Genomic DNA, 26,991 nt, shown 5'->3' on the forward strand with positions numbered 1-26,991 from the left:
AAAACTCTGGGAAACTAACTTTGTAACAGGCTGGACTTCGTAAAACAAAGAGAGGGGAGCACTAAGACTAAATACACAAGGGACTAATGAACTAATGAAACACAGGTGTGGCAAAAACAGGAGGGAAAACACGCAAAGACAGGAAGTGAACCAAACAAAAAATAATCCCAGACCATGAAAGTCACTACAAGTTTATATACATTAGTCAACTATAACTGACCACACGTTCAAATGTAAGATGGACTTAATGGCGGACTGATATGTTGATAAATCCACGTTCTCTGATAAGTAACGCGTCAGAACTGCAGGTTCTGAAAAGTTAAACCAATGCTGAAGTACCTTAAACCTGCATTCTTTCTACTGGCCAGCAGGGGGCGACTCCTCTGGTTGCAAAAAGAAGTCTGAATGTATAGAAGTCTATGAGAAAATGACCCCACTAAGTTATTCCGCTCACTTCCATTCATTGGTTGCCATAAGCCAAAATGGCAATAGCCATAATCCGAGATGGCGACGGCCAAAATGCCAAACTCAAGGCTTCAAAGCAGCAGTCCACAAACCAACGGGTGACGTCGCAACAACAACATCCACTTGTTATATACAGTCCATGGTCAGAGAGCAGTGGTGCTACACTGTATAACATTAAAGGAGAAAGGGGATACAACCGATGCCGCCTAAAATTATTGAAAGCTATTTACAGTGTGGGGGCTAAAACGCACAAGATTTCGGCCATTCAAAGCAGTCCAGAACTGGACCCGGTTTCCTGGTATCGTGCATGCTCGTAACGCCTGTGCTTTTCCTGTTTAGTAGCTGCCGTCTGCAGCATTCTCCCTCAATACTGGACCAGTTTCCATTGTTTTTATCCTCATTTGTTAGTTCGAAAACAAAACCATGGGGAAACAGGGGTCCAGGTTGAAAAATACAGAAGTTACCCTTTAAGATAGGTCTCCCACAGTTATTTCTAGGTTTAGCATTTTTTACTTCATATATGCCTAACGTTATATTATATTTCAATTGGGCTGCACACACAATGACAGGCAGGTGAGATGTTTATTCACATATAGGAAAAAACATTTACATATTTTACATTCACTGTGACTTACAGCTAAAAATATATATAAAAATAGCTCCACTATGTTCGTGGGAAGGCAGACGTCTTGATGGTACACATCACCAAAGACAACTCAAACAAAAACAATATCTATATTTTAATCTGGGATGAACTGTCCCTTTAAGTTCCAATGTAGTGCAGCTACACTACTACTACTATTACTACTGTAAGGGTGCAGGTTGATGAAAGTATGTGTGTAAAAGGTGGATCCTCTCTTATACTTTAAGTCATTGCGGAGTTTTCAATATTTAACCATGACTTTAATACTGCAAAGAAGGGATATTATTTGTTTTTAATTGTGTTGACACACAATGTAAACCAGGATTTATACATTTCCTCTAAAACATATTTTGATAATTGTAAAAAAGTTTCATATCTATATCATTTATAAGGAAACGTTAAGGCATTTATGAAACTAAACATATAGCTACATATAATACCTCTAGCATTACTCAGCAGCTCAGACAGTGACCCATATCGGCATTCCCATAATCACATCCCAAACAGGAGGATTTCTAAAGGGATCTAGAAACAGTAGGTAGAGTATTTGATTTGCGAGATTCACATCGTCTGATCATTGCAGCACGTTCAGACTGTTTGTAGACGGAGGTTGGACAGCAGGGTGGGGATGGTGGTCGGGTTGCGCACATGGACGTAGTAGACGGCAGCTCCTCCAGCCACGACGGTCAGGCTCAGCTTAACCAGGCGGCCAGCGACGGAGGACTCTTCTGCCTCCAGCTGGGAAAGACGGGAGAGAAAAGTTTCTGTTAAGGTTTGACTCAGGGTTGTGCCTCAGGGACAGGGTCATTATACAGCTATTTAATTTCACATAAGGCTCATAGAATGTCGAAGAAACCGACCTTTCTTGTTTTTAAGGGCTGGACCATGCGGTCAAACTGGGTGAAGATTGCTCTGCGGGCTCCGTTCCATTTCCCTGGTCCCCTCAAGCGGTACTGGTAGGCTGTGACTGGTCCCCACAGAACCCTCGTAAACAGCGGGTAGTCTGTGAAGAAGAGCCAAAGGAGACTTGGCCGCACCCCAATCTCTCCTGCTATGTCATCCATGTAGGTAACAAAGTCCACCTGCAGCGGCGTCAGCTTCGACACAATGTAGCTGTGGATGCATCCGAAATGTACAAGTTGCTTAAACAGGTTCAAAGTACAACAATGTGTTGAATTCATATTTGTGATGTGGAAGCGATCGCTCATACTATACGATACTATACCTTGAAATCATAATATTTGACAACTATGCAATGCCATTCACTCCATTATATAAAACAGAAGAAGGGACAATGGGGACAATGTTGTTTGCAACAAGTCGTCAGGCAAAGGAATACTGGAAGTTTTACTTGTTCTCCATGTCCTTGGTGTCCTTGTCAACAGCCTTTATCATGGCCTGGTTTGAAGGCAGCTTTTTATGTCCTGAAGAGCAAAAGACAGACTGAGGTAAAGACTGCTTGGAAAGACTAGTGGCAGCTGATAAACTGGACACGCCGCCTCACCTTTGAAGACAAGTGCAACCCAGCGACCCTGCATTTCAGCCTGGGCCATGATGGCTCCGAGGCCATGGATGAAACCCACGACAGCTAGAGTGGGATGCTCCAGGTTGGGAGGAAAGATGTGCTTGTACAGACCCACACGGTGCCCAGACTTGTACACAGCGCTGCTCGGCATGTAAGGAAAATCGTAGTTGTAACCTGTGGCGAACACGATTCTATCCACCTGTAATGAGGAAAGGATGAGTTAGAGATGAGCTTAAATTGTGCTGGGCATAAAAAGAAAAGACAGTATTGATGAAGACATAATTCTCTAACTTTTTCCACAGCGCTGCCATCCTCAAACACCACGGTGGAGCCACGGATCTCCTTCACGTTTGGTTTGAGGATGACCGACCCGGACAGAATCTTAAAAGGCAGATCATCGTTGATCACTGGGATCTGACTGAAGAGTCTGAGGGGGCAGCAGAAGAAAGAAGAATGGAGAACAAGATAGTCAAATAAGTATTGTTCATCCACAGATTCAACACATTTTTCTTCATTATGCAAGTTGTTTATTGCCTGCACACTTGCGCAACAGGGTAGTTATTTGTGTGGTCTCTACAGCACCTACCTGTGTTTTGGTTTGAGGGCATACATGGTGTGGTCATACATGGCGTTGAGTTTCTTCTCGCCAAACCAGTTAAGGGCGTTGATAGGCAACAGCTGGAAGAGGATGTGGACAAAGCGCGTGTTGTACTTCATGTCAACGGGCAGGCCGTCGTCAGAAACCTGGCGGATGACCCAGGCACCACGACGAGTGCTCATATACACCTGCAGGACGAGAGCAACAGTCAGACATCAACATGAGTGAATTATCTTAAAGAAGAAAAGACACAAGAGCAATAAGAAAAGAATCCCCAACCTGCTCTGCCACTCTGCTGCCCTCCACGGCGATGTCGCTTCCTGAGTTACCGATGCCGATGACCACCACTCTTTTCCCGTGCATGTCCTCAGGCCCCTTGTAGTCCCAGCTGTGGGAGTATTTCCCTTCAAATGTCTCAATTCCTGCAACACACCAGAATAATCGCTTCATTGTTGTGTTTCTCTATTTTGTTGCTATGCGACGGACCAGGCTTTCAACTAATTCCAATGTAAACCCATCTGCGTTCCTAGTAGACACTAAGAACAACGGACATGGTATTAAGAGCAAGAAAGTGTGGGAGGGACTGGTGGTATATGGGTCAAACAAACACAGGACTTTTAATTAGGGGATCGGTGTGCATGTCGTGTGAAACCAAAAGTTATTGTTGTTGATGACGTCACGTGATGCTACGTCACTTTTTTCACCTGAAAACCAATGAATATTGGTATTTAACATACAAGGCTCTATGAAGTCTGTGGCTCCTGTGTGAACTCTCTTCACACTTGCTATCTCAGATGTTCCTCGTTTAGAAGTCACTGGGACCTTCTGTAAGGGGGCGATTGTATATCTTACTAAATGTCAAGATGACGTTTGCTTGTGCGGAAGGGGAGAAGAACGAGTTCAAGGCATGCCACGTAGCTTTATGCAAATGATTCTGTGCAAACGCACTTGTGTGTTATCCGAAGTATAAATATCAGAGACTCAGAGACAGACCTCTGACAATGACTTGTATGTGTTTCAACTTTGTCTCCTTCTTACAAGAATAAATGTCCTGTGATAATGACTAAGAGTTCATACTGTATTTTGTTACTACAACAGACCCTTTACAGCACTTAGTTACCTAACTATGATGGCGCTAGCGATGAGCATTAGCTCTAGCGATTAACATAAGCTAATTGAAAGGGTAACGGCCATCATGGACGCAAGTTAAAACAGTAAAGTCCGGCTGAATGTTAATGTGAAGTAGACCAAGTCCAGCAGTTCATGTGGGGCTTTTTATGTTCTGTAACTGTAGCATGAAAGCATGCTAGGATTAGCGAGCTAGTTAGCTAACTAGCCAAGACCTGAATGAGTAAATTTGAACAACTTAATGCTTCATCCACACAGTCTTGTCATAGCGTAGGAAATCATGTTGACATCGCCAGATAAGTAACAACTTGGTCCAGCTCATTTTGTAGTTTGAAAGCATGGTTGAATCAGCTAGCTAGCTAGCTAGGTAACAAGCTAGTCTCAGCTGCAACTTCAAGTTACACCTCCTTAATGTTTCACCCCTCTCTTGAAGTACGCTGACAGACCCAACTCGTTGCACTTGGATCAATTGGGTGGGTGTGCTTGTAGAGAGAGCCGGCCTTCCAACAATGTGTTGGGCGAAGAATGGCTCTTGTGCGAAATTAAAACTAACATTAATTTAATTATGGGGCTATTTGCCATATAGAATGCCCTCAAAAAGGCAAATCCATCACCATCTTGGTTTTTATTTTTGGGGGTAAATTTGTCAGTAGCAATCTATAACAATATGTTTGCTTATTATACATAAACTATACATATTATAAATACAATCAAACTAATATTTATTAATTTTCTTTGGTATTTTTGTCATATACAGTGCATATGTGCAATGATAATTGTTGGGTAATATGTATGTTGATGTAGTCTCTATCTGATCACGTGACATAATGACATACAGTTAGTAAGGTAAGAGAAGCTAGCTATGTGACCGGAAGGTCGTCGGTTCGATCCCCCACAGGATTAATCTGGGTGGGGAAAGTGACCTGCAGATCAGACTGTGGTTGTACCAGGGATGAATAATTGTGTGAATGTGAACAGAGCGTTCCTGAAAGCGAGAGCGCCACCACCGATTAAATAAAGGTGCCAACAACAAGAAACATGATCCTCCAATGATGTACAACCTGTCCTTACCTGGGAAGTCTTTGAGCGGCAGGTTAGGGTAGGTGTAGTGACCAGAGCAGCAGATAACTGCATCAAAGACATGCCTCTCCTGCTGTCCATCTCTACTCTCTGTCACCACTTCCCACTGACCGCTGCGAGAAAAGTCCGGTGTTTGTTTAATATTCTTCACTGAGGTCTGAAATATGCATAAAAAACAAACGCAGATTAGTTTGTCGACAAATATTGGATGAATCGCATACTCCTCTCTGCATCTTTTGCATCTTGTTACCTGGAAGCGAATGTGTTGCAGCAGTTTAAAGTGTTCTGCATACATCCTGAAGTATTGCAGGATTTTGGAGTGGTGCATGTAGTTGGGGTAATCTGCAGGGATGGGGAAGTCACTGTAGGACATCATCTCCTTGGAGATGTTGATGGTGAGGGAACGGTAGATGCTGGCCCTGTCTGGCTCTGACACTTCCTGCAGAAAAAGGCATTAAAATGACAGCAACTTAATTTCTTCTTCTCACCCCGTTTGACTTTGACTTTCTTGGGGGCATAAACACAAAAAGTGGCAACTTGCCTTGAACTTCCACAGTCCACCCATGTCATCGCTGCTTTCAAAGCAGGTTGGCAGCATGCCCTCATCCAGACAGGCCTTAATGCTGGACAGACCAGAGGGGCCTGCCCCGATCACCGCCACTCTGTGCACCATGATGGAGCTGCACCAAGGAAAGGGACAAATATTTATATATATATATATATATATATATATATATATATATATATATATATATATATATATATACATACGTAGATATATATTTTTTTAACTCCTGTGGTGGAAAATATTCCTATACCCGCTTTGCGTGAGTCTTTTCATGCTGAAATACATAATACCAAAAACCAGGTTTTCTTTTAAGTATTTGTTCTCTGCGCAGAGAAGGTTCAATCATCACAACAGAACAGTCTCAGTGAGGAAGAACCTCGAAAAATAGTGAACAAGCTTTCGTTATACAGAATGAGCAAAGGTGGGGACCGATGGCCGACGTTACAGACATTTGGTCTCAGACTGATAGGAACAACAAGTGAACAACAACGTTCCATGCCAACACAACACAATTAGTTATCTTTATGAACAGGCAAGGGAGAATTCTTCTTCTGCACAACAGGGACACGGTGAAGTTCAGAGCAAAATGACTTATGCATGAATACAATATACTGAGTAGAAATATATACTAGGAAATAAAATGACCATTACTCTCCTCGCTATCATCAGATTTAAGCAGATCGATCCAAGTGCTGGACTTTCAAAGCCAAAGCTGTATGTGCAAAGATTCAGTGTTTTGATTCTATCAGAGGAAAATGTGCAAAACAATTTTTTAAATATATTTTGACCTTAGAAAACAACCTTTTGTGTTTGATTCAGTCATTTTACAGTTTAATAATAATAATAATAATAATAATAATAATAAGCACATAAATGGGCCACACAACACATCTCACTAAAATATGACCAACTTACTCAACAACGGCAGTAAAATAAATAGCAGAATTCTGCAGTAAAATACACTAGAAGTAGAAGAGTCCTCTTTACCTTGATCCTTGCGTGTTGGTTTCTGGTGAAAATCAAATGACGAGCGCCACCTCAGCACAGCATTTTATAGAGGCGGGGACCAAAGACACTCGGTCTAATCTTTTAAAATGTATCTTATTCTAACCCGTCCTATAAAAAGGCACCGAGTGAAATTGTATCCAGTGGGATGAGTCCAATCTAGACCTCTGTTATAAATCAAGCGCACGGAAGAGTGATGATGAGTGACCGAGCAGCAGTTGTTACACATGAGACAGATTCAGATTCGTTCCCAATTTAATTAAAAATCATTACAATCCAAATCAAAAACATATTGAGCAGCACATTCAAATCTACTGGACATTAATTAACACAGTGTAATCACATAACCGTACAGGCATATTTACATACATTATGAATAAGGTCTATACAGGAAACGCACAAATATCATTTATAGCATAAAGCAGGCAAAACGGATCGCAGTGAAATATATTGCAGCTGGCTTCATGTTGGACAATGTGCAAGAACAGATGTGACGTTTGCTGACAACCTTTGAATGAGCTGAATGAGGTGAAGTGAACAGGTGAACAGGTGAACAGGTGAACAGGTGACATCTGGAATGTGCTGAAGCGTTTCTTTAGGATTGTCGTGATACATGGTTCATGTATGGAACAGCTGAAGACAGGAAGCGGGAGAGAGAAGAAATGCAGCAGTGGGTCAGACCGAGCCTCAGACACGTCAACATGGAGAACAAGAAAGAATCAATCATTAAAATAAATAAATCATTTGGTCACAAAGTTCACTGACCAGCGTATTAAGATTTCAACAGAAGGGTAATGAAAAAACTCTCCAGTCATTCTATCATCAGCACTGGGACTATTTGTCAATTATTGCACATGGAGGGAGGGAGGGAGGGAGAGAGAGAGAGAGAGAGAGAGAGAGAGAGAGAGAGAGAGAGAGAGAGACAAAGAGAGAGAGAGACAGAGAAAGAGACAGACAGAGAGAGAGAGACAGAGAAAGAGAGAGAGAGACAGAGACACAGAGACAGACAGAGAGAGAGAGACACAGAGAAAGAGAGAGAGACAGACAGAGAGAGAGACAGAGAAAGAGACAGAGACACAGAGAGAGACAGAGAGAGAGAGAGAGAGAGAGACAGAGAGAGAGACAGAGAAAGAGACACAGAGAGAGAGAGAGAGACACACACAGAGAAAGAGAGAGAGACAGACAGAGAGAGAGACAGAGACACAGAGACAGACAGAGAGAGAGAGAGAGAGAGAGACAGAGACAGAGAAAGAGACACAGAGAGAGAGAGAGAGAGAGACAGAGAGACAGAGAAAGAGAGACAGACAGAGAGAGACAGACAGAAAGAGACAGACAGAGAGAGACAGACAGACAGACAGACAGACAGAGAGAGAGAGAATTTATAAGTATTTAGAGACGATGAAAGTCTACAATGGGACACCTGCACACCAGGCAACAGGCTGTTACATCATGTTAGTTCTTAACAATAAACAAAATCTACACAGAAAGACGTCCACATATCTCATGGTTTACATTAGAACAGACGGACATGAATTAGGCTGCACCGGTTCTGGTGTCTGCCGTGTTTACAGCGAGCGAGACGGAGCCAGCTGTTACACAACTCACTGAATGATCAGCGGACAGAGAGGTCGTGTCAACACAGCAACACAGCAACACAGCAACACAGCTCTCTTTAAATCTCTTTAAATCAATTCAGCCCAACAGCTGCTTTCTACGCTACTTATCCGACAACAAGCACAAGATCATTCTTGTGATTTTGCGTTTCGTTGGCAAATAAGCAAAAAAAACAGAGTCTCGGTTCCACACATGCTGTGCTGACGTCCGGGTCAACGGCCTGCGAGACGGCGCTCACGTCACTGACCCACAGAGTCCCATTTGTGTCCGAACGTCAAGGTTCTGAGAGCGGTTCAGCCGGGCCAAACTGGTCAAACATTAACCGTGGGAAGACGGGGCCACACGCTTGGCTTGTTATTCCTTTACGCGTTATTGCCTTGCTGAATCTTTAACTGAGAACTTTGTGGAAGATTTCAAACAGTCGGGAGAAATATAGCCAGAGAGGAGAAACGACGTGCGTAGTTACACATTCTGACTTAATGAACAAACGTAGTCTCTGTGTTCATTTAAATTAATCAAACGTTTTAAAAAGGCCGTAGCCCCAAATTGCTCCCGTAGCTGTTCCTACGCTGTACAGATAGCTGCTGAGTTGTAGGTCGCTTTGGATAATTGACTGTAATGTAATGTAGTTTAACAGGTGTGGTTGTGACCTGAACTGTCCTCAGTCCTCAGTCAGAGCGGGTTTGAACGTATGCATGTCAGGTATGTCCTCACCTCACCTCACACCCCCCCCCCTGGGCTTTAGGTGGAGCTCAGATACACCTTGTTCCATATATTTTAAAAAAAAAGAAAAGAAAAAGAAAAATGATTGACAGCAAAGAAGTACGGAGTACTTCTGGAGATCGAAGGCTGATCTGAATGGGTTTCTGTCCCGCGTTTTATTTTGACGGGATCATCTTAAATCGGTGAAGAGTTTCGTCAGGTGAAGTGTGACGTCGTTGTAATACTCATTTCGGTCACTAGAGGCTAAAGTGCACCACCACCCCGTGTTCTAGATAGGACTAAACTAACTCCTGTTTTTCTTACAGGTGAGTTTTAGTTTCTCTGTTCACTCTAAAACACAAGATACATATATTGTGTGTCAACAAGTTATGCATCATTACTGTTATGTCTTTATTTCGGCCATAAATGTATATATATATATATATATATATATATATATATTTTTTTTTTTTTAAATTGGTGCTAATCTGCAGTTTCGGTCCTATTTGGGGTAGAGCCTCTTGTGGCCGAAATGAGTATTACAACAACAAATACTGAAAAAGAATTATCCTGCCTTAAAAAAAAAATAATAGAAAGATTATCCTGGCAGAAGTCATAAACACAGGAGGGAAAACTGTTCAGATCAGACTTAAAAAAAAAAATGAATCATAAGAATATTGTTTCTTGTCTCTCGGGTGCTTCCGTAGAGACCTAACCATGTAGTGTAAACTTACAGGCCTCCGTAGTTTTGCTTTTAGCATAACAGCAAATCAAAAAAAAAAAGCACTTATACAGTTTTTTAAAGTCCAGTCCAGTAAGTGATGTACGTCACCGTGTGCGTGTGTGATCCATCAGAGACGACTCTGCGGTCGATCGTTAACAGAACAGTGACACAGTCAAAGAAACAGAAAGGGCAGCCAACAGGTAAACAGTTAAAGTTAAAGGGAGTCTCGCTTAAAAAACGGTGCAATGTCTAACCTGTCTGACGTGTAAAGAGGACACGCGGGTTCAGTGTGTCCTCTGTGAGGGGGCATGAACTGCACACCGCTTTGTGCGGAAATCATCCATCGGCTCTCAGATGTCGTCCCGGAGAACGAGGGCAGGCGAGGACAGCTGAGCTTCTTAAACCATTGGCTTTATAGAGCAATAACAGGAGGAGCCGTGCAGCTGTGAGCCCACTGTCTGTGCACCAAACAGCTGTTCAGGGTGCAGCATTTTACACTCAGGTTGCAGGTTTCTCCTCTTAAAACTCCCCAAAGTTCTCCGCCGATCGCCGGGACGTGGACAGACGGGCGAAGAAAAAAAACACACAGCCGAACTCTTCTAACAACAAAAGCATGCTTGCAGTTTAAATCATTTCCGGTGAATCGGGCCAGCAGGGGGGAGTGAGGCGGTTCCGTTTCTCCTGGTCTATTCGGAATCAAAGCGCTGTATTATTTACTACAGACGGGCTGGTCATGAGGCCCGAAAGGCTTTTGTATTTAAAGCACGACGACTAGGATTTTCCTTAAAAACAATGTGTAGACTGGTGCAAAATGAACCCTTCTTAATCCTTACTTACGACCCACGACTAGTGTGTGCGGGTCTCTCTGGTTTCTTTTCATTTTGACGTGTTTGGGACATTTTCTGAGCTTCAAACTCTTGAAAAACGTAGCGAGGAAGCTACGAAAATGGAGGAGTCTGTAAATATAGCAAGGGGGGGGGGGGGTTAAAACGGCAAGCGGACGAAACTAGAGTGAATCCGAGCGCCGTCGCCCTCATATAGAGCCGGGGAGGAGGAGCCAACTTTAAGTGTTTACACGCCGGAACCGACAAATCCTACTCAACGTGCCTGTAAGTGTCAGAGAACAGCAGAACAAAAGACAATTTCTGTGACGTATCCGTCTAAAAGTCAAAAAAAGGTGGTGCAGGCGCTCTACCGATGGAGACTTAAAGCGGCCGCGTCTCGTCCTCCTTTAGGACGCTCCACATTAAGCCAACTGTCCCAGCAGCCCTTGCAGGGTCTGCGGCGAGATCCACAACATCTCTACGAGGTTATACTGGCAGTAGCCCATCCAGAACCCGAACATCACGTCGGTCACGTTGTGCCTGCCCAGCATCACTCGGCTCAGCCCCACCAGGGCGGCCCACAGCAGGACCAGGACCCTGAGCGGGGCGGCCAGCACCAGGTGAGCCAGCAGGAAGCGGCCACACATGGCGGCGCGGGTCGCGTGGCCCGAAGGGAAGGAGTAGCGGTCCACGGAGAAGGTGGCGAACATGTCCATGCGGTTGTGCGCCGGCCGACGGCGACGCACCACCGCCTTCACGATGCCGACCAGGAGCAGGTCCAACAGGAGGCCTGGAGGGGACCAAAGGGAGGGGAGGTGGTCCCGTTAACAACATGCGACACACTGATCGACAACCAGTCAATTCACGAGGACAGTCAAGAATCATACGCTCAAAAACAGAAGAATTATCTTGTATTTAAAAAGACTTCGGCAGAGTCTTGAATAGGGTGGGGTACCGAAAACCGGTGCCAATGTGGTTCCTACACAACCGGTGCCTACCGGACCGAAACGCAACGCAGATTTCGGCGCTTCCTTTCGGTGCCGAGGCAAATACGCTCATATTTCTGCAAAAGAATTGCTGAAGTTTATTTATATTTATTTAAGTATACTGTAAACTGTTGTTAACAGTTAATATATTGTTCATAGTTTGAAGTTAAAAAGTTTGAAGCTGTAGTTTGAAGCCAAGTGTTTTTGTATTTATTTATATTTATAGTATGCTTCAAACAGTTAATATATTGTTCAATTTGAAGAAAACAAATTGCCGTGGCAATAAAAAAAAAAAAGCCTTTCTTTAATGTCGTCAATCGTCGTTTTGTGTGTGTTTTGTTTTTTTAAAGTATCGGTTCAGGCACCGTTTTAGGCACCGGTATCGTTTTACAAGTATCGTTTTAGCACCGGTATCGTTTTTAAAGTATCGTTTTAGCACCAGTATCGTTTTAAAAGTATCGTTTTAGCACCGGTATCGTTTTAAAAGTATCGTTTTAGCACCGGTATCGGCAAAAAAAAAAAAACGACGCCCATCCCTAGTCTTGAATGAAGAGAGACGTGTTTTATTAGCGGTTGCTTTATGTCCTCCAGGTCTGCAGTGCTGAAATATTCATGCGACAGCCGGGTGGGCATCGAGCCAAACCGGCTGCCGTGAGTCCAATGAAAGGATTTCATCAAAATGAGAACGCAACGGCGCATCGCACACATTACCGACGACGACTCAACTCTTAAAGAACCGCCGCCGTTACAAGCTGGCGCTTTGCGAAGTGGACGTTTATCTACTCAGACTCTTAATTATGACGAGGCGGGGGCGGTTCCGAAACCGCTCGACCGGTTTCACGTGCGCGATCGCGAGCCGTGCACGAGATGACGGAGAGGCGGACCTGCCTCTGCACGCCACGTAATTACTGACCCTGACACTTCAATTATCCCACAATAATAAAAGAAACATGAATTCACCCACGCAGAGGAAGAACACAAATCAAAAAGGTTCATCGCTGTGGGCTGGTGCTACTGGAAAAAAACAACCTCTGACAATAAGCAGGGAGACACACACAATCCTCCTCCTGCAACAAGGGAATCAAATCTTCATGTACAAAGTGGATGCACTTGTGCACAGTGTTTGTTTTTTTTTGCACACTTTGCATTTTTTTTTTTTTAAATCTCGGAAGATATTTCCCTCCAGCGGTCTAAGAGGTCAAAACTCCAGCAACACTTGTAGATTTATAGAACATCATTCTTTAAGACTCCCGGGAGTTTTGGCCTGTTCAGACTTCTACACCTTGACTGTAGGTGGCGCTGTGACACACTCTACCCCGCAGACACGCTGCTTTTTTTTGGAGCAAGCTACAGCTGCAGAGCTGCAAACAAGAGGTGGATTAAAGGCAGAATGAACAACAGTTGTGATCTGCATGTGAGAACCTGCTAAAAAATGTTTTAATATAAATAGTGATGGGAGGTGGGATCTGATAGAAGAGGTGTGCATGGGAGGGAGGGGGAGAGGAGGAGGAGAAGGAGGAGCTGGGGGGAGACACAAATACTGCACCTTAGCCAGGCTCAGTGGTGCCTAGAAAGCATGTCTGCATAACAGATGATCGCAAAGTGTTTTTACCCATGAAAAGGTTGAGCATGACCTCTTGTCCTGCAGCGCTGTCGCTCTTGTACAGGCAGTAGGCGGTGCCAGCCAGCCAGGGGATGCCATGTCCGGATATCTCGATCAGCTTCATCAGCGGTCGCACACTGCCCCAGGACGAGTCCTCGCAGGCGCACACCCCGAGCCGCTTGGACATCCACAAGTCGATGGCGAGAAGCGAGCTGAGCGCCACGCGCACGAAGGAGGGGTTGAGCCGTAAGCCGTCCTCTTCTGGCGGCGGCGGACCCTGACCGCTCGCCGAGCCCGTGGAGGAGCTGGAGCCCCGGCGCCGAGTCGGGCTCTCGGAGACTCGGAGGCGGGCGGTGGTCGGGTCGGAGCCCTGCCGCTGGAGGAGGAGCGGAGGCGGCACCGAGGACCGGTTCAGCGGCTTCGTTAGCGACATGAACTCGTAGCGGCCGTTTGAGCTGCTGCCGAGCACCGGGCTTCCACTGCCGCGACCGGGGTTTTTAGCTTTAGGAGACGGCATTTTATGAGTACATACACCGGTGTATGTAGTGCGGTGTGATGTCGCTGACCCGCAGTGGTAAATTCCCTGTTGTCTGCAGTGCCGTGCGGGTTGTCGCTCCTTTAATTCATCTGTTGGACGTTTCACAATTCTTATCACGTCCGGAAACACTAAACAGAATCGCCATCTTTGTTGTTCTAATCGCAAAGCTACCTGGGTAATTGTGTTTTTCTATGTGACCGCTTTCTTCTGACTCTTATGTTGTTAAACAGTTCCCTTTTATACATTCATTATAACAGTAATATACTGTTCATAATTATTTTTTTTCCCTGCTGTTAAAGTGTAATTTGTTTTGTTTTAATAAAGTTATTTAAAAAAAAAAACCCAAAAAAACACTCGCATCTCATTGGTCGATGATTTTAACGTAAGACAAATAAACCCCGCCCATATCCTGGTCCATTTATCAGGCGCTGATCACGATTCACGCAGCCAGACTGACCCTCTTTTTCTTGCGTCTGAGCTGCGGAGAAGAACCGAACATGCCTGGACTTCTGCTGGGGGACGTGTTCCCGAACTTCGAGGCCGACACCACCATCGGCAGGATCAAGTTCCACGAGTTCCTGGGCAGCTCGTGAGTGCGCGCATTTGGAAAGCTCCCACGCACATGCGTCCCCCTATTATGTTTTTACTCTTTGAGTTTTGAACTAATTAACGTGTTTCGTTAACAGTGCGACATTTGATTGAGCAGGTTGTGTGCGCATGCGCCTGTCTTCAGACTGAGAAGCTTGAACGCTGATCTGAGTATTAAGGATTTAATTCTTAAGTTCACAAAGTGATGATTTTGTTTTTGTGTGGAGATGTGACACATCAGTCCAGATCACTTGACCGTGTGACTGCCGTGATGCGACACATGCTGTGTTGCACACGCATCACTTTGTAGGGCTATACAAATTTTGCACACCATAAATGTGATGTAATAAACACTCTTTATCTTGTGCTTTTTGAATGGATCACAGCTGTTCTAGCTGCAGATACAAACATATCTGCATTTCTCTGTGGACCAGCTCATTAGTGAGGTGTTGGCCCCGTCAGGACAAGGCCTGTGTTGTGTGTGTGTGTGTGTGTGTGTTTTTTATGTGGACTTGGAACTGTGATCTAGAGAGTTTGCTCAACATTTAACAAACTCTTTGCAAGAATAATCTTCTGGGTTGAGCACACGGTGGAACGTGACCTACTTTCCAAACTGCTGGATCTATTCACTCCCAGTTAACTGCCAAATAATAATAATAATAATAATAATAATAATAATAATAATAATAATAATAGCAGCTTCAATTGTTGGGTGGGGTTGTTTTAAGGCAGTTTCAATTTGCAATACTGAGCACAAAACCAAACTTTGTACGGTGTTTTGTTACCTTTCTTCTTTTTTTAGAAGAAAACCATTCCTCTTTAGAAACTGTGTCAGTATCCACTTTCTCCCTGCTGTGACAGATCTAATCAGCTGATCACAATGCATGTGAGGAACAAAGCTTTCCAGTGCCCCCCCCCCCCCCCCCCCCTCTCCCCCATGTGATGGCATGTTCCAACACATTTAAAAAAAAAAAAAAAAAAAAGAAAGAAATCCACACGCATCATGTGAAGCAGGAGACTCGTGTGATTAATGGGGGAATTGTCCTTTAAAAAAAAAAAAGGATCAGCCATGATCCTTCACCCCCTCCTCATTGGACATTGTTTAGTGAGCGCACAGCTGGATTTTGAAGCTGGACTCTGCCAGATTCACAGACACCTGTTGTTTCAATCTGTGGCTGGAATTTCCTCTCCTGAGACTTTATGTTCTCTCTGTTCCTTCTTCTTTTATGGCCGTTTCTTCTGTTTCTGTGTCTTCCTTATGGGAGACGTGAAGACGTGCGTGCACAACTACAACAGACACACAAATACAGAGCAAAGGTGTATGTTATGCAATGTGTGTTTGTAGCTCTGTTTCACCTTTTTTTTTTTTTTTTTTTTTTTAGTTTACTTCATTCGGTGTGGTTACTTGTGCATGGCTTGATGCACATCGAGGTTTCTGAGCCAGAAAACGACGTTTAGAGCAAAGGCCTCATAGTGTGTGTGTGTGTGTGTGTGTGTGTCTCTGTCTCTGTAGATGGGGCATCCTGTTCTCCCACCCAAAGGACTTCACTCCCGTCTGCACCACTGAGCTCGCTTGTGCCTCCAGAATAAGCGGCGAGTTCAAGAAACGAGACGTGAAGATGATCGCCTTGTCCATAGACAGCGTGGAGGATCACCGCAACTGGAGCAAGGTCACACACACACACACACACACACACACACACACACACACACACACACACACACCTTTTTTTAATTGTAATATACATTGCATAATTTTCAATAAATATTATTGAGTTACATTAATAATGTATAATTGTTTAGATTTAAATAATTATACAATGTATTTTAATCACATTGTATATAACTTGGTGTCATTATTATTTTTTTTAATTTAGATTTAATTGAATACATTTAATTTATTTCAACTTAACTTTAAATTAGTTATAATTTCATTTCTGACATTTAGCTCCGCCTCCTCAGACAGGCCCGTGATTGGTCGACGAGGGAACCGTGTGGTTTTTATACAACAGTCACACGAGCCTGCTTCCCCGCTTAAAAAAAAAAAAAAAAAAAAAAAAAAAAAAAAAATGCAGAAAACTTTTTGAAAGTATCATTTCCTCCTTTTGCCTTCCTCAGGTGATAATCATTAACATCTGTCACACAGCAGTGTCGGCTCTACACTCCCGGTGTCTGAGCTCTTGCTGGAGTTAAAGATCAAAGGTCGCTCATCAAACCTGAGAAGGAGACGCCCGTCGGGACGGAGAGAATGATTCACTTAGGATGATGATGATGATGTACGTCCGTTGTAATGCGTCTCTCCCTTCTATAGGACGTGATGGCGTTCAACGACGCGGCTGAAAGCGCTCTGCCGTTCCCCATCATCGCCGACGACAAGAGAGAGCTGTCCGTCCAGCTCGGCATGCTGGACCCCGATGAGAGGGACAAGGATGGGGTGCCCCTCACCGCTCGCTGTGTAGGAAACCCGTCCTCAGTGCTTTTTTTTTTGTTTGTTTTTTGCGTGCCGCTTTATCGCCGTATTTAAAGGGAAAAAGAAAGCAGCGTCTTCCGGGTGCCACGTTGACCCTGTGACCTCTCAACCCCGCTTCAGGTCTTTGTGATCGGCCCGGACAAGAAGATGAAGCTGTCCATCCTCTACCCCGCCACCACCGGGAGGAACTTTGACGAGCTGCTCCGAGTCGTCGACTCTCTGCAGCTCACCGCGCAGAAGAAGGTCGCCACGCCGGTCGACTGGAAGGTAAACGGTTAAACCGCGCCTTTCTTCTCCGGCTTCATATGTTAACCACAGATATGAGAGGGGAACCGTTCCTCCTCTAACTCTCGGCCAGAAAGCAAATGATCACGCTTCCCAAAATGTATTCTATGTCTTTTAAGTTCCTTTTTTTTTTTTAAGAACGATCTAAAGGTACAGCAACACATTTTATTTCTCTGTAGGATTCTTATTTATAATAACGGTCTGCGTAATCGTCATCACGGTGACGCTGTGATTTTTATTTATTTATTTATTTATTTTTTTAAAAACGTCCTCCATGTTGTCTCTTTCAGCCTGGTCAGAAAGTCATGGTCATCCCGTCGCTCTCCAACGCCGAAGCCGCCGCTCTCTTCCCCAACGGTGTGACCACCAAAGAGTTGCCTTCTGGGAAGAAATACTTGCGCTACACTCAGCCCTGAAGAGACACTACAGCCTTCTCTAGTTTCACGGCTCTTTTTTTTTTTGTTGGGGGGGGGGGAATGGTAATTCTCATAAAGAACTGATCCAAAAGCGTTGGATGCACTTATCCGGTTTGGTGACTAGTGGGATGCAATGAGCCAGGAGTGTAGAGTAGAGTGTCACTGCCTCGTTTCCTTCAATAAACACTTTTCACACGCTGTCCTCTGAATCCTTTCACTCTTACTGTACCACTAGGTGTCCTCCTACGACCGGACATATCAGCTCGCCGCTTTCGCCGCAGTACCGCCTTCCATCAGTAGGCGGCGGCATGCGCACGCCGTCTTCCCCCCCCCTGAAAGCAATTAGGGTGAAAGCACCAATCCGTCCTAAACAGTTGCAGACGTGGGGAGTGGTACCACATGTAGTGGAAGGACTAGTTTATTTACATTTCCATTCATTATGTTGAAAAGAGGGACTCGACCACATCGAGTTCATCTACGTCCAGCGATGTTGCTCAAAGTGCCCAGTGAGGTTTGCAAAACGTTCTGCCTTTTTTTTTTTTTTTTTTTTTTTATCATTTTGCCAACTCAGCATTCCAGGCTCATGCCCTATAGCTGTCTAAATGTCTTAATGCACAATGGATTAGTCTTTTAAATTGATTGTTCTGCGCTTCATGTCGAAGGCTTTTTAAATGCAGATGAAATGTAGCAGCTGCTCCGTGGTGGAAAGTAACTATTAAGTACATTGACTCAAGTAAAAGTCAAGGGAAATATTGTACTTATTACACTTTGACTGTAGTCACTGGTCACCTTACAGATTATGATGCTGCGTTTACATTTCCCCGCTAAAATTCTCATATGGGTTCATTTTAAAGAAAGAGATAAAGTCCATTTATTATTTCACAAAAAGCATAAATTAGAGATAAGTCAGAAATATAAGCACAAGTTCTTCTCTTCATTAATCACCTCACGACCCCTCAGATGAATCTTGTGACTCTTTTGAGGGGCCCCGACCCTTAGGTTGAGAATCACTGGACTAAACTATCCATCTGTATGTAAAAAAAAAAAATAGCAATATTTGAATAAAATATTAAGAATGTCTTCTCTAGTGTACGCTCATCTAAAAAAATAATAATTGTTTTTATATCTACACACCTCTTCATAGAGCCGGCTGCCGTGTTTCTACAGTAGCCCAGAAAGGACAAACCAAACACTCTCTGGATTCATGTTTTCACGTCGGCCACAGTAGACCCGCCACACGCTTTGCACCATGGGAGAAGTTTCAGTCGGTTGCAGTCTGCAACCTCGCCCCTAGGTGCCGCCAAATCGTACACATTGAAACAAGTGAAAGACCTGCGTAACATTAACTGCGCAAACACGGACTATTACAGAGATCTCATAATGTCAAGCATGCATTTCTGAGAATCCTTATCTTTAATTTCAACAACCAACACCGTACAAAGCATCTCGCACCTCTAAAGCCCCACGTCACATCTCCGCTCCACAAAGACGGAAGACTGAACCGATTCTTCAGAAGAGGTAAAGGCGTCTCTCTCCGGGTCGGATGGTAGGACACTGAAGCCAGCGCCGAGGTGTAGGTTTCCCTTCTTTGAGTTACTCAACCGTCACGACGGCGTGGCTGAGGATCGTATTAATTACCTCAAGTAGTTCTGAAGGTGAACACTGATCTCTGTCACACACACACACACACACACACACACACACACGCAAACGCCTTGCAAGGAATGCTGAGGTCAAAGAGAAAAGATGGGATTCCCTTTGAGTGAGTGAGGGAGGCTGAGAGTGTGCAGAGCCAGATAGAATATCTCCAGGCCCTCCTTCTTTTCACTCCTGTCTCCCACACAATGTGAACTGGAATGCTATTCTTTTCCCTCTTTTAATCAGACGCTCACTTCGCCCCATAAAGGTTAAAAGTGCCATATTGTTTCTTTTTTTTCTTTCTCTCTCTCTGTCTCTTGCAGAGAGCTTGGACCTACATTCAAAGGGCCTCCATTCTTGACTTGTCTCATGTGTGATGAAAGTAAAAGTATTCACCAGGTAACCCTTGCCCTCCTCTCCTCTCTCCTTCTCTGGTGGCTGTTTTGTCCCCAGGAGTCGTCCAAAATAACAACCCACAGGGACGCTCTGTACCGATCAAATGCATTTCTCAAATTCCAGACTACAATAGACCGTGCCAGAGCATGAGAAGCGCTTTGGGTGTCAGACGCTGGCTTCACTTCCCGGGATCAAACCCCCCCCCCTCCTCACCCCCCCCTGTTCATCTGCCACCCCTCGCTTCTTGGCTATCGAGCCAACTCACCCCACCTCGCCTCTGTGCAACACTAGTACATGTAATACAACACCAGCCTGGTCCAGGTCTCACAGGGCAAAACACAACACACCAGCTGCTGGTCTTTTTCTACTATTCACACACACACACACACACACACACACACAGACACACACACACACTGCTGATCAAAGACACAAGGAGTGGCCTCCCAGCAAACTTGTCTTATCTCAGAGGAGAAGATGTTGTTTTCCCCCTCAGAAGCTCCCGTCGTCCTGAGCAGTGAGGAGAGAATCCGTACCAGCAAAACAAACCTTGGTCGAGAAGATCGACACCAACTCTCACGACTGTGGGCCAATTGCGAAGAGCTACAGCCACCAGCTTGTTAGCTTAGCTTAGCATAAAGACTGGAGACCTGGGGAAACCCACCATAGACTGTGTATGAGAGGTGGATGGTAAACAGTGAGAATGCTTAACGGTTGTCCCGTGGAAGCAGCTAGCAGCGCGGCTTCAAACGTGTTGCAGACATTTGACTCGTGAACACAGACACACACACACACACACACACACACACACACACACACACACACACACACACTCAGGTTGCATGTTTCTGTGTTATGCGTGTTTATTCATAAGCATGCTCGCTATGGAAGAGGTCATTATTCCCATGCCGTGTGCCAGGCATTGAAGCTGCCCCGTGACCTTCGGGTTAACAAGCCAGAGACCAGAGGAGCTGCAAAACACACACACACACACACACACACACACACACACACACACACACACACACACACACACACACACACACACACGCCGAGCTACGGCTTGATGCTTTCCAGACGCGCCCGCTCTTTCTCTCCCTCCTACATCGCCTGGCACTCTCGCCCTCCCCACATCACACACACACACACACACTCACACACACACACACTCACACTCACACTCGCACCTCCCCCGTCTCACTCAAACCCGCTTATCAGAAGTTTTTGCTTCTTCAGCGCTCCTTTCCCATGCACTTCTTCTCTTTGTTTCTTCCCTCGCTTCATGTTGCCGTTTAATCCTCATTCAATCTGAAACTCCCACAATAACCCCCCCCCCCCCCCCCCCCGTGGGCGTTTTTTTCCCCCCGTGCATCCACAAGAGGCGAAGCGAGACAGATGAACAGACTGAAGGTCAGACGGACGAACAGAAACGCGCGTGCTGACCTCAGGATTTGGCTGAACTTTAAGGAGCATTAACCGCCTCGCATTCGACACCCTAACCCCCCTCTCCCTCCCCTCCCCTCCCCTCCCTCTCTGAGCTTTCCTCACTCCGCGCTAAAGCACGCGGGTCATCGAGCCTTTTCAGCAAGACCCGCCGACACCTGCGCGCACACACGGAGGGCGAAGACGCGATGATAAAAGTGATGAAAGCTTATGATCCGAGTGCCGAGATAAATGCCATTGTTTTGATGGCACCTCGTAAATACAACGTGCAGACAGGCTATTACCGCGGTGCAGGTTAGGGCCAGTTTAGCGCTCTACGAAGAGGCTGATGGATGAGAAGGTAAAAGTGCAATCACTCTCTGCGCTTATCTTTATCTCTCTCTATCAATATCGCTGTCTTTCTCTCGCTTTTTTGCCTCCCCCCCCCCTCCACCTCTATTAGAGACTCATTGATCAGCAGCCGCTGGCACATCACCTGAGTAATGGCTAAGGGTGTCTGGGCTTTAAAACAACCCCGGTAGAGCGCCAAGAGCTTTATCATGGCGACAAGGCAAATGGCTGCTCACATAGTAAAGTGTGCCTCTCTCTCCGTGTGTGTGTGTGTGTGTGTGTGTGTGTGTGTGTGTGTGATCATAACGCATTGGGACTTTGCCATTAAGAAGAGACATCAAACACAACCCAATAAGGATCCCAGACCACCAGACCTGCCACAGAGCGAAGCACTATACTGCACCACTTTAAGTCATTAATAATGTTTTCAGCATGTGTGTGTGTGTGTGTGTGTGTGTGTGTGTGTGTGTGTGTGCGTGCACTTGAGATTCCTAAAGCCACACACTCAGAATGCTCAAGGTATATTTAAACTTTAACCCTTTAACTTACTTACTTTCTAGCGAAGAATTAAATGAGATACCGCTTGACTGTCTAGCCACACTGGCTAAGGAGCTAGCGGATGATTAGCTGCTGCTACAGCTAGCAGACATTAGCTTAGCATAAAGATGTTAGCTTAGCATAAGTCTTTATGCTAAAGCTGTTGGCCTTGCATTTACCATTCACGCGAGGTGTATCAATCTTTTCATCTAATTCTCTGAATTTGAAACGATCAAAGAGTATCTCCCCAATGTCTAATAACTATTGGTTGGGAAACGACCTGATTTCAACGCTGACAGTATGAAATTTATATTCTGTTTCAGGTTGTTCCAGCTATTTATTTTGAAGAGACACGACGTTCACACTGAGTGAAGCGCTCGTGCTCTTCAATTAAACTGAAATGTTCTCGTTGTCAAAACTCTGCTCTGTGTTTCACATCTGTTACTTTATGTCTGAGGCGACACAAGGAGTAGTACAAAATGTTTCCGTAACCGTTACAAAGAAAACGACGGACGGGAAAAGCAACAAAAGGCTGCTGAGGCACCTAAAGTGTAACAGATGAGAGAACCCAACTGACTTTACAGAAACAAACACAAGAACCTTCGCCAACTAGAAAATAGAACATCTGTGGACAAAACTTTTAGATCTCCACTAAAATTTGAAAAGAATGTTGGATCACAGTTTGGCTCCGTATCGTTAGTTCGGTTAATGACACAGCAAGTAGGAAAAGAGATTTAAAGAATAGCTGCATGCTTAAACCTTTTAATGGCATCATCATTTAAATCATGGTTCAAAATACCATCCACTGTTTTTAAATCTGCCGTAATCTTGCAAGACCAATTCTGAGATGGAGCCGACCATTTGTGACTAATAACGTCGAGAAATAAAAGAATCTAATCGGACCTCTCCTCTCTCCTCGTCTCCTCTTCCCTCAGCGTCTATTGGTTACCAGGTTTGCAGCATTAAGCTTGTTCTCTCCTTTCTGTCTACTGGAACTTAAGTTAACTTAAGTTAGACTTCTATACAGTCTGACTTCATTTTGCAAGCAGAGGAGTCGCCCCCTGATGGCCATTAGAGAGAATGCAAGTTTAATAAGGACACTTCAGCGTCACTCTTCAGAACCGGAGGTTGCTGACCATTGGAAGTCATTCCTGTCTAATTTGTGGCCTGAGGGTGACCGTGGCTAAGTGGAGAGCAGGGCCGCCTTTCAATCAGAGGGTCGGTGGTTCGATCCCCATGTGACACTTAACCCCAAAATGTCTCCCATCGCTGCATCTACGCTGTGTAGATAGATACTGAATTGTAAATCGCTTTGGATAAAAACATCTGCTAAATAACCGTAATGTAGTATGGTGTGTCTGATAAACAGTAAACCCATTAAATTCAGTACCAGATGTCATCATACGTAAGTGGGCGTGACTTTATCTGTTTCCCTCTTATTTCTCTCAGACCTGGGGACGCAGTTACACTTTAAAATTATTCATTCAAAGTAATATTTCCAAAAGTTCCAAATGAAGCACGTTAATTCTGCCAGTAACAACAAACATGTTGACCGTGGTGCTCGTGCTGTTTTCCCCTTCACTGAAACCTGACTTGAACTGTACAGGAAAGGAAGTGGACGGGCCAGAACCTTTGAACAAAATAAAGCAGAAAGGAAAAAAGATAGAGATCCGACAATTTCCAAACTCCTGTTGCTGTTTCTCTGTGTTCTTTTCCACTGTTTTATTTTTCTTTAAGAGAGGGCAGAGGCTGCATCTATAACTCACCGCTGGGGGGAAAAGAGAGCGAGGGCCGTGTGTGTGTGTGTGTGTGTGTGTGTGTGTGTGTGTGTGTGTTGAGTGTGTGATGTGGTGGGAAGGGCAGAGAATGGGTGGAGGTGAGGAAACAAGAAGAAATGTGAAGAGCGGGAGAGTGAGGAAGGTTGAAAAAATTAATAAAAAAAATAAAAATTAAAAAAAAAAGGAGCGGTGACATGCCGTTGCCATGACAACTGTTTAGGGTTTGGATGATTTTCCTAAACCATAATGGGCTAGTTTGGAGCATAATGAAACCAGTCTGGCTTTCCTGGCTCTCACACTCCAGGTCATGTGAACACACACACACACACACACACACACACACACACACACACACACACACACACACACACACAGAGAGCTGAGAGAGTGACACATGTTTTGCTTTAGTACTTGTTTATGTTCATCCAACAGTGGGAGAGCAGAGCCTCGGTTAACTATCAATTAAAGCGGTGATCATAAAACCAGCACTTGTAAATAAACAGTGCCAAGCTCACATAGAGCAGGCTGTTCTCATTCACCGCTCGCACTTACTACTACCAAAAGTAATGCTGTATTCATTTATATATATTTATATATCTACGTAATCATGAAGCCAGGACCTGCAGGGCTGCTGCTAACCTGACCTATTCGCTGTCCTTAAACGACGAGTTTAACAGGCAGACTTTAGCTGGTGAACCTCCAATCCTTGTGTCCTTGGGCTCCTCGTTTCCTTCCTTGCATGTCTTTTTTTTAAGTCCTCGCTGGGAACAGTTAGGACACGGGAGTGAAGATAGCAAGGAGACATAATGAACAGCAATCCAGACGTCTGCGTAGGGAGGGAGGGAGGGAGGATCGGGGTCAAACTGAACATGGGACTTTCACCCAGGAGGCCGCTGTTCGTGTCCTGTGTGAAACCAAAAAAGTCAACATCGATGAAACGTTCTTATGGTGCAGAAACGTCAGCATTCAGAGATCCTGTGCTTTGCAGAAATACACAATGCCAATAAGACTCCAAATCTCTGCTACGCACCGTTCAATATCCTGCAAAGCAGATCTATATATATATATATATTTCATTCTCGTGTTATAGCGTGGCTTGCGGGCTTCACCCCACCAGGAACCGGTGACTTTTCTGGGTAACTGCTTTCAATAAGCCCGCTTACAAAACGTTGCGTGTTAATGGGGCTTTAAGCCAGCATATGCTTCACATGGAGAGTAATAGGTCTCTATGTGTGCGTTAAAGAAGTTTGGAGGTTTGCGTCAAAGTGTGTGTATGTGAGTTAATGTCTCCTCTGGTTGAGTATAATGAGCTCCCCCGGGCCTCCCTCACCTTCCACCCCTCCCTCCTTTCTCCTCCTTTTCCCTAAACGTGGCCCTATTAACCCCTTGCTTCCCCCTGTATATTTATTTAAGTAGGGAACGAGGGGGGGGGGGGGGGGCGGCCTTTTTTTTGAGTCGACCGCCTGTACACATGTTTATTTATACATATGTATGGAGAGGAGGAAATGGGGAGCGACTTTGATTTTCGGGTATCGGGCGCCGACAAAACTGCCACATTTTGTCTTCTGGGGACAAACGAGACAAAGAGACAGCAGCTTAGACGTCGGGTCAGTGGCTTCACACCTTGTTCTGACCCGGTGGCCATGACGCGGAGGTCAACTCTATCGCTGAGCACGAAGCCGCTGAGGGTGGCGACGCTTCACCTCCAGTCTGACCTGAAACTTTATAGGGGATCGGGGGGGGGGGGGGGGGGGGGCGGGGGTCAGGAGCTGCCCTTTAGTCTGTGTGGGGGTGTGGGTGCGTCCCACCTCAGGGTGCGGCTGAAAACAAACTGTGTCACGTGACCAAACTGCTGCTAGGAAATGTATTTCACATCAAAGATGAGATACGACAGAATAGTTTAAATCCCAAAAGGAAATGATTGTGTCAAAAATGACAGTAATACATACAAGACTCCTGTCTGACGTGTGAACCACAGAATTGATATGACCGCTGACATTTATTTATAATGAATTATAGATCTGAGAGAGATTTTAAGCCACGAATCGCTTTTCATGAGAGTTCGACATTTTGGAAACACGGTTTCTCGCTGTGAGCTCGATGAGAAGATCAATACCACTGTCACAGCTGTACAGGAAATGTGAAGCTGGAGCTAGCAGGCAATTAGCTTAGCTTAGCATAAAGACTGGAAACAAAAGGAAACAGCTAGCCTGGCTCATGTCCAACTAAAAGCTAACCCAACACAAAACCATCTGAGAAGACGTCTTTAGAGACTTTAAAGCACTTTCAAAAAATACTTTATAACATTTTCTCTAACGATAGAAACCTTCAGTGTCGTTGTTTGTTCTCCTTTCAATGAAGAAATACTCCCCAGCTCTGATATAAACTATGCTATTGCATCATCTGCCCCAACCTCTTCAGGAGCCGCCATTGTTGTTTTGAACCAACACCGTCTATTTCTTGGCTGGGACCAGGAACTTCCTGGTATCGATATTCTCCTCTACCTCGGAAATCAGATTAGCATATTTCCCAGGATATTGAGATGTTGCTTTAACACAGAAGAAAGGCACCTGACCAGAAGATTGCTTCGCGGTTGAAACGTGCAGGGCGAGAGTCGCCGCCCTTGTGGTATCTGACCTTATCTGTGGCTAAAGATTAACAAAACTGAAAGTCAAATATTTGCTGTTTGTTCTCGTATCGTGGACAAAGCTACCCGACTCAAAGGCGGCGTGGCGCAGGAATGGTGACAAAAAAACGCGATATTTATAGCTCTCTCTCTCAAAAAGGTCCTCAGCCGCATTGAATCTTGTTGCGGTGGACTATTTTGTATGAGGGTGTTTTCGGGACAGTAGTGATGCGGTCACACGCAGGGATAAAGTGATTAGACCCGAAGATCAGTCCAGGACATTCTTTGGCTCTCTGCGTTTACTACTGATTCAAATAGAGTTCCACAAATCCTGCTAAATGTCACAGATATCCCACAGGCTGATTTAAAGAGAATGCAGCTGTGACTCCTGCTGTAATCCAGGTGCTGTACAGAGAGAAGTAGGCTGCATCAGGTACGGTTATTGGCCCTCTGACAGCTTTTTTGTGGGGGTTTCTTTTTA

At 44.8% G+C, this 26,991-nt stretch overlaps 3 protein-coding genes across 3 annotated transcripts; 1 reads left to right on the forward strand and 2 right to left on the reverse strand.

Annotated features, from left to right (window-relative positions):
• Positions 1–1,072: 1,072 nt before the first annotated feature.
• On the reverse strand, positions 1,073–7,006 carry LOC137872262 (flavin-containing monooxygenase 5-like). The gene is made up of 11 exons (XM_068710422.1): positions 6,995–7,006; positions 5,981–6,119; positions 5,690–5,878; positions 5,431–5,596; positions 3,511–3,653; positions 3,220–3,419; positions 2,925–3,060; positions 2,613–2,832; positions 2,460–2,532; positions 1,969–2,221; positions 1,073–1,846 (listed from the first exon to the last, which is right to left on the reverse strand). Exons 2-11 carry the CDS (start codon positions 6,110–6,112, stop codon positions 1,697–1,699), a joined length of 1,662 nt encoding a protein of 553 aa, XP_068566523.1. The 5' UTR covers positions 6,113–6,119; positions 6,995–7,006; the 3' UTR covers positions 1,073–1,696.
• A 243-nt stretch (positions 7,007–7,249) lies between these two features.
• On the reverse strand, positions 7,250–14,147 carry plpp6 (phospholipid phosphatase 6). Its single transcript, XM_068710439.1, has 2 exons — positions 13,475–14,147; positions 7,250–11,666 (listed from the first exon to the last, which is right to left on the reverse strand). Exons 1-2 carry the CDS (start codon positions 13,980–13,982, stop codon positions 11,299–11,301), a joined length of 876 nt encoding a protein of 291 aa, XP_068566540.1. The 5' UTR covers positions 13,983–14,147; the 3' UTR covers positions 7,250–11,298.
• A 289-nt stretch (positions 14,148–14,436) lies between these two features.
• Positions 14,437–17,962, forward strand: prdx6 (peroxiredoxin 6). Its single transcript, XM_068710440.1, has 5 exons — positions 14,437–14,592; positions 16,105–16,261; positions 16,903–17,046; positions 17,182–17,328; positions 17,637–17,962. The coding sequence occupies exons 1-5, from the start codon at positions 14,501–14,503 to the stop codon at positions 17,760–17,762; spliced, it is 666 nt and encodes a 221-aa protein (XP_068566541.1). The 5' UTR covers positions 14,437–14,500; the 3' UTR covers positions 17,763–17,962.
• The last annotated feature ends 9,029 nt before the right edge of the window (positions 17,963–26,991 follow it).

Source organism: Cebidichthys violaceus, unplaced genomic scaffold (genome assembly GCF_023349555.1).
Source record: "Cebidichthys violaceus isolate CVI_PGR_0920_01 unplaced genomic scaffold, fCebVio1.0.p SCAF_154, whole genome shotgun sequence".
Taxonomy (NCBI): Eukaryota; Metazoa; Chordata; class Actinopteri; order Perciformes; family Stichaeidae; genus Cebidichthys; species Cebidichthys violaceus.